Genomic DNA, 8048 nt, shown 5'->3' on the forward strand with positions numbered 1-8048 from the left:
TCGTTTTTCTTGTTTTGGCGGATATCAAAAACAAGAAATCGATTTGTCCGAGAAATTAACGATTCTGAAATACAAGAAACAATCAATCAAGAATCAAAAACACCCACAGTGGGTGTGAACATTAAGTTAGTTTGTGTTAATCAAAAACACCCACCGTGGTTAACTTGGCGTGAACGTTAGGTTTGTTAATACAATGTTTGCAAGTCACTTTAATTTGTTTGTGATACATCTTTATCTTGGTTTTGCAGGACACTTTAACACGTTTGTAGATGGCATGCTAGCTGAATGATGTATATGTTTGTTTTTAATTTCATTTTAATCTCTTACTGATTTGATTTTGGATTTGGTAAGTGAGGCTAGAGTTATGTGGGATAGAAGACAGGGCGGTCTAGGGGATTTGGATCTGTTTCATTCAGTAACCAGCAGGCAAGCGAAAGATATGGACTTAAAAGTACTTTATTGCCTCACCCTCCCTTATAAGATGCTATTATAATTAATTTTCATTTTTCTTTGACAGGATGTGAAGTTAATGATATAAACGATGAGGAATTCTAGATTGTTAATATAGTAAGAAAGTGGCTCGGAAGTAGGCAAATTCAATGCAATTGGGCTGCAAAGAGTGTCGGATCAGATGACAAACAGAGGCCAGACACTAAAAACGTTGCCAAATTGACAAATGGAACATCAGGTTAGAGCATTACGAATTGATATACAGTTTTTTAAATAGTTCATGATATCATTTTGACATTCACTATACATTCAGACAATGGTAGAGAAAAGGTCAACGAAGATACTCCAGAAAATAATCCTCAATACAAACCGACACCTCTGTGGTAGCACCTCAATGCCTCTACCACTGCCAGTTTCTAAAAACAATTATTGGTTTTTCAACAATGGATCTTGCGTGAAAGACAACTAAAGTGGCTGGTCTGATGATGTGTATGTAGGAATAGGACTACCACATGTATCTCTCTTACCTAGAATATATATTCAACCCATATCTTACGATTTTGTTTTTAGATGCTTGATGTGTAATAATTGATTCAGATGCTAGATTCTAAACCTGTAGTTTAGATTTTTTGAGGTTTAACTGATTTGGAGTTGGATTAGATTTTAGTTCCGCGAGTAATAGATTGCTAGCATGGAAATTTTCACTTGGAGTTATTATTCATTGTTTAGCTTTCTTATTTTACTATATTTTTGTCAGGAATTTCCTGTCTTGTTTGTTCGAAATGGATCTTGTTTTTTTTTCCGTTATTATCTCATAGCAGAAGTGGGTTCTGATATGCAATTGTTGTATGAGAAAATTGAGTATGATCATGAATAATTGGTGGGCTTTATTGGGTTGGGTGAGATTTCTATCTAGTGTATTATGTAGAGAAAATATAAATTATAAAGACCGGTTTTGCTGTTTATTCGGTTTATTCATTTAGTTTTAATAATACAGATATAACCATAATTGAATCAGAATATTTATTTATCATGAAAATCGAAATCAAACCATTATTCTTAATCAGCAATCAAAAAATAATATTATCATACTCGCTCTTAGGACTAAGCGAATTCGAAGCTGTGATTATCGAAGGTATGATTGAAGAAACAAAATTAAACCTGCAATTGGAGAATGAAGAGAAGGTACACATGCTTTTGTATTTGACAAAGAAACCGGATCATTTTTTATTAGGGAGGGATGATTGAGAATGCGCCTCTTGTCACAATTCCGCCGCTTAGTCACTGATCTTTGGAAGTCTATCAAGATTGGGTCATAACACGTCCATAGTTCATAGTGGTCATAAGATTCTAAGACATCTTTTATGTTTTATGTGATAAAGTGCATATAATTCATAATGGTCATAAGATTCTAGTCAGGAAATATTTATCCTTTATTATATGCACGAAGGCATATTTTATGTTTTCTGTGATAAATTGCATATGAATTTTAAGTAAAACTTAGGTCAAAATCTTTGAAATATCTCAAGCATTTCTTTTATATATATATGTATATATATACTTGATTTATTCTACTTGCCTTGAAAAAAAAATCATATATAAGCATTAGTAATGTTTTCTATATATGAACAAATTAATAGTGATTATTATCTTAACAAATATTTGTTATTGAAGACTGCATTAGCACAAGTGTGTAAAACATATCTTAATTTTCACCGTTCTTTATCAATCTAACATTTGTTAAGAATAGTAAAAATCTAGAAGCGACGATAGATTGAGAGTGCTTGCAATCTAGAAGATAACACGATCGATTGAGAGTGCTAGCAATCTAGAAGATAACACGTAAGACTATAAAAGAAACTATTGATATTGTTAATAAAGAACCTAAAAAATACCAAGGTTGCACACATGAAACACGCTTGAATGGTAGTTAATAGTAAAACTCAGAAAACACTAGTGACGATGCCCCCAATAAAAGAAAAAAATGGTACATTTGTAAGCGAGTTTTTTAAGATCGAAAGAATTTCTAAGCTCGCTACAAGAACTGAAATATATTGAGCTGCAGCATGGAGTTAGCGTTTTCCTAATTTTGTTGGAAGTTAAAAATTCTACTTTTAACTACATTTTGATAAATGGAATAATATCAATAATCATTGATTTTTCTTGTTTACTACATTAGGTTGTAATGTATTAACATACTAGCTTTAAAACCCGTGCGATACACGAGATGCTTAAAAGAAAAATTAAACCATATAAATTAAATTATTAAATTTAAACAAAACATAAATTTTACCAAATTAAATGGTTTTATAAATTCAGATTATATTTTCTAATTGAATATTCATATAAATACATGGTGTATTATCACACAAGTTCTCCATAATCATGAAAAAGATACACCTTAAGATAGATTGATAGGCTTTAATTGCATTGACATAAATGTGTTTTCATTAAAAATAAATGAATAGTTTGAGCAGAAAATTTAGATTATGAATGAATCTTCAAGTAATATATGTCCCTATGTATTTTCTTTTATTAGAATACTAGTTTTAGAACCCGCATAATACACGGGATTTGTTAAATGTTAAAATAAAGAAAATGAGTTACTAAAAGAACAAAATTAAAGGTAAAAGATAAATGATATATGTATTGAAAGCAACAAGTATATTGTAAAATATGAAATTTACAAATTTGAGAAAACCTATATATAAGCAACATTTGTTGTTTTATCACAAGTTCTGCAACATTTAAATAAAACCATTAAATACATACTTTATGCATTATCTTTACTACACAAAACAAAAGAATGTATGAAATAGTGGGCACTCCAAATCATTACTTGTCGCAACACAATGCTTGGTATCCTTCCCATTCTTCAGTTTTAATTTCTTTTTTTCAGAACATATTGATACATATGCAATTATATCTGTAAAAAAATTAAATGTTAAATTAGCTCTCCGTTAATAGATTGAATTATAAGAAAAAAATGAAGTTAAAATAACTTTATTACGAACCTAAGGATAAATCAGTTGGAAGTTTGTAGTGTTCGATATCTTTAACGGAGACCAACTTGAAGTGTTTGATATCTCCAATATCCTCACAAATAGTAACCTTTGTATCAGCAAGAAACGAAACCTTGTAGGGATTGTCACAAAACTTTTGATTGCCATTATTAGAACCAAGTTTAGCATTTGAAATTTGTAGGCATAATCTTTCTCGCAGATATCTTTTGAACTCAGACACATATTGATTTAAAACGGTGGCCTGAATCTTGTAGCCCTATACATATTATTAAAATAAAGGTATACAAAATTATGTTGGCGATAACATATATTACTCAACAAAGAAAAAAAAATTACTGAATAAATAATTGTGAAATACCTGTGTGTCGAGAAGTATCAGTTCGATACTATATGTTTCCGATGGCCTTTTATTGACAGGTTGTCTCCATAAACATATAACTCGCCCTTTTAATATGAAATCCGACATCTGAATATTTAAATCCTTAAATAAAGTGATGTTTGATGAAGCCATTAATACCTGTGTGTCGAGAAGTATCAGTTGGAATTTTGATATGTAATTGCATGATAAATTAAATGAAAAGAGATAAATAAGAACTCAAAAACTTACAATACCGAAGGTGTGGTTCGGTTGATATAATCCAGAACACAATGATTGATTGCAATAGTAATATTTTAAATTGATTGTGTATTTATATATAAGGGGGATTAGAGTAGGGTTTTGTAAAAATAATTAAGATTTTATTATGTTAAATGAAGATTGGGTTGATCAGCCATTTAGGTAACAAGTAAAGAAAATCCATGTTTTTCTCATTTAAAAGTATATATCTTTTCATAAATAAGGTTTAAAAATATGTAACATCCACAAAGTTTAGGTCCAAATTTGATAAATTTATGAAGGTGAAGGACCAAAAATATTTATGAGATAAGTAATGGGAAGAAATGAGAGAAAGAAAAGAAAGCATTATATGTTAAGGGAATAAGGACGGAAACTCCATCCCACATGGAAAGTGGGAAAGAAATGGAAGCATTTTATAAGGAAGGAGTTTTCCATGGTAATGTTCTTGTGTGGCTAACCACTCTCACTAGTCTTAGCGGAGAGTGTGAAGCACCCGACGCACACGTGCACGGACACGGACACGGACTCGGACTCGGGCAATGGGCGTAATGTGGCATTTTGATGGCGCACTTTGCACTTCGCACACTCGCATCGCCGCGAGCCGCTTTAGTATTTTTGAACTGTGGAAGAGAGATCGAGACATGATGAGCTACCAAAGACCAAGGTTCAAAATGAATTTTTGGTTTTCAATACCAATTGCGCTACGCGATGGGTAGACAATAATGATCATTGCGCTATGCGATGCAAATCCCAAAAATTGAGAAAAAGGGGGCGTCGCGCTACGCTATGGTCTAATTAAAGGAGGCATATTAAGAAACCAGATCCGCGTGTCAACACGTGGCAGAATCTTGTGAATTGCGGCATCGCGCTATGCGATGGCCTTAGAAAAACCTCATCGCGCTACGTGATGGTGGTCAAAATTTGCCTATAAAAGGGGAGTTACGGTGTTTGAAGCTTATTCATCCCAAAAACACCTTTTCTTTCACACACATAACATTGGGAAGTGTGCTCGATCGTTGTGAATTTCCGAGGTCCTGATTTCTCATGATTCGTGCATGAATTGGAGTCCTGGCGCCGTGTGGATTGGTTAAGCAAGTTAGAAACAAGGTTCTAACGGTTTAAACTTCAATACGTGATAGAAAGTAGAAGTGCTGCCCATGTAAAGTTTAAGCATTTCGTATAGACAAGCTATATCAGGTAGGGGTTCTGTCCGATTATTTTATTATATATGGCTTGGACCCTAGTCAGAGGTATAGTCTATACCTTGATTAGATAATAAGTGAATGCAGCTTTCATAAGATAAGATTATGATTAAAATATTATTCTTTATTATATATAAAGATATTTCTTGTGAAAGAATAAATTGGATATATACGTTTCTTCATGATGAAGAAACGTTGTATATATATGTGTTTTATAAAATAAATGAATATCAAGGTAAATGTTATGCAAATAGACTTAAGGTCTAAAGCTAGATCATAGATCTAGTTATTTATAAAATATTATTCTCGTACTATAGGTCCGAGATAAAGATCAAGAATATATCAGCAAGAAACTTTGATTATAACTAAAGGTGAATGCGTCCAACCTTTTTATGAATGTGTTTTACGACGTGAAGACGTCTATGTACTGTCTTTTTGAAAAGATATTTACTCTTTTAAACTGTGGACTGTTATCCATATGTAAAGAGTTATGAAATTATTTGCATGAGGGTTGGTTCAAATCCTCTAAAACGTGTTGATACAAGGTAGTACTAAACATTCAGGCTAAAATACACATGTGTCTGGATCCTTACATAGATGTACTGTAGTGGGCACACTACAGACATACTAACCATGAGGTAAGTGACTGTCTCTAGGGCGATTGAAGTCCGATTATAAGGTTTGTGTGTATGTTTAGTTCCGATGAGATGGGATTGAGACCCACTGAGTCGTTGAACGCTATTGGTGTTGTGTCATAACGAATTGTGAAAACTTTTTATTGAGTCAGCGTGTTCACCAGCATATAGCTGACATATTTTCAAATTGTTTTCAGGTAAGCAGGAGTAATGTATAGTGATGAATATGACAGTGGAGATAGAAGATCACTAGGCATAGAATGCAGTTGGTGGCATAACTAATTTTGTGATGATGCATATGTAAAACTTGTTTTTAAACAAGTAATTTTGTAAAAACAAACAAGGGTGTTTAATTCCAATGTTATAAAAGTAAATATTTTAAATTAACACTTTCCGCTGCAAACTTTGATAAATCGACATTATTGGTACCAACTGTGAGTCGCACGCCTAGTCCCGAAGGCGGGGTGTGACAGGTTGGTATCAGAGCCATCGGTTTAGCGAATTAAGTATTTGATAAAAGTACTTAGGATTTAACCAATTTAAGTGTATGAAAGTACGGATAAGATACTTATGCATTTGGTGAACTCTTAGAGATAGTAACTAATAGTTACCTCATATTTCTCGTCTCTAGCATGTCGAAAAAAAATTCAAACGCTATCGTTAATAGTGGACCCTCAAGAAATACAAGAGGGAGATTGAAGAAAAATGTCGAAAATCAGGAAGTGAATGCTACCCCTCCCGCTGGTGATCAATTTGTGAGAAAGGATCATATGCAAGAAATGATCGCAAAAGGAATTGCTGAAGTTTTTCCAGCTATGCTCGAGCTATGAGGAAGAAAGAAACATCGAGCAATGAGAATCTAACAAATCCAAGAGGGACGAGGAGGAAGAACATGTTAGCTCTAATGCTGATAGTGATTATGAGGAGAAGAAAACTAAGAAAAAAAATACTAAGAAAGGCTGTAGTTATAAGACATACTAGACGTTTAAGCATAAAGAATTCTATGGAAGTGATGGCGTTATTGCTGCACTAGGATGGCTTGAAGAGATAGAAGCTATTAATGTCATTAGTAAGTGTTCTGAGGAAGAAGCAATTCAGTATTCCTCGCAATCGTCCAAAGGCGAGGCTCTGCAATAGTGGAACACCCTTATACAATCCAAGGGTAGATTAAATATGTACAAGCTGAGTTGGGAAGAAGTCAAGGATCTGGTAATCGGGAAGTTTTGTCCGATGAACGAAAAAGATGAAATTCAAATTAACTTTTTAAATCATAGAGTTGTTGGGACGAATCTCAAAGATTACAATACTAAATTCTTGGAGTATTGTAGGATAGTACCACACTTGGTGACACTGGAAAATAATAAAGTCACTCGTTATATCAGGGGTTTGCCAAAGGAGATTAGAGATATGGTCAGATCATCTTTACCTCAAACCATCGATTCAGCCATGGAATTGGCTGGGTATATGATGAATGGGTTTATCAGAACTCGTGAAGAAGAAAAGAAAGAGAATACCTTCAAGAGAGAGGTTGTGTTCAAGAAGAATGATCAGGAAAACAAGAAACCATATCGTGGAGAGAAGAGGAATTCCCAGTCACCGATTCCGTTGTGTAAGATATGCAACCGAAGATACTTTGGAAGGTGCAAGTTCAATCAGTCAGTTACCTGTACTAATTGTAAACAAGTGGGTCACGCAACAATTGATTGCTGGAAGAATAAGATTGCTTGTTATGGTTGTGGAGAAACGAGACATTTTCAAAACGAATGCCCGAAGAAGAGAACTGGAGGAGAAGGTGTAAGTGGTATTGGTGCGCACCAAGAATGAAAGAAAAAAGGGGAATGCATGTGTTTTTGTGCTCAAGACTGAGAAGGCAGCTGAAATGCAGGAAGTCATAACTGGTACGTTTCTCGTTAATGTATATGCTAGGGTTTTGTTCGACTCGGGTGCAAACCAACGTTTTATATAAAAGAAATTTGTAGTCTATTAAATGAACCCTTAGTTAAGTTAGACAAACACCTCGTGGTAGAAACGGCCGACGGTAATCTAATTAGAATATCTGAAGTTTTGAAGAAGGAAAAATTCAATTAGCAGGACATGTTAGACTTATCCAGTTGTTACCCAT

General features: G+C 33.7%; 1 protein-coding gene across 1 annotated transcript; it reads left to right on the plus strand.

The window, feature by feature from the left end:
- Positions 1 to 7099: 7099 nt before the first annotated feature.
- LOC143605140 (uncharacterized) lies at positions 7100 to 7750 on the plus strand. The gene has a single exon (XM_077081367.1). It carries the CDS (start codon positions 7100 to 7102, stop codon positions 7748 to 7750), a length of 651 nt encoding a protein of 216 aa, XP_076937482.1.
- The last annotated feature ends 298 nt before the right edge of the window (positions 7751 to 8048 follow it).

The sequence above is a fragment of the Bidens hawaiensis genome, unplaced genomic scaffold, assembly GCF_021521415.1.
Source record: "Bidens hawaiensis isolate Kalapana, Puna unplaced genomic scaffold, B.hawaiensis_p1.1 tig00068134_1, whole genome shotgun sequence".
Lineage (NCBI taxonomy): Eukaryota > Viridiplantae > Streptophyta > Magnoliopsida > Asterales > Asteraceae > Bidens > Bidens hawaiensis.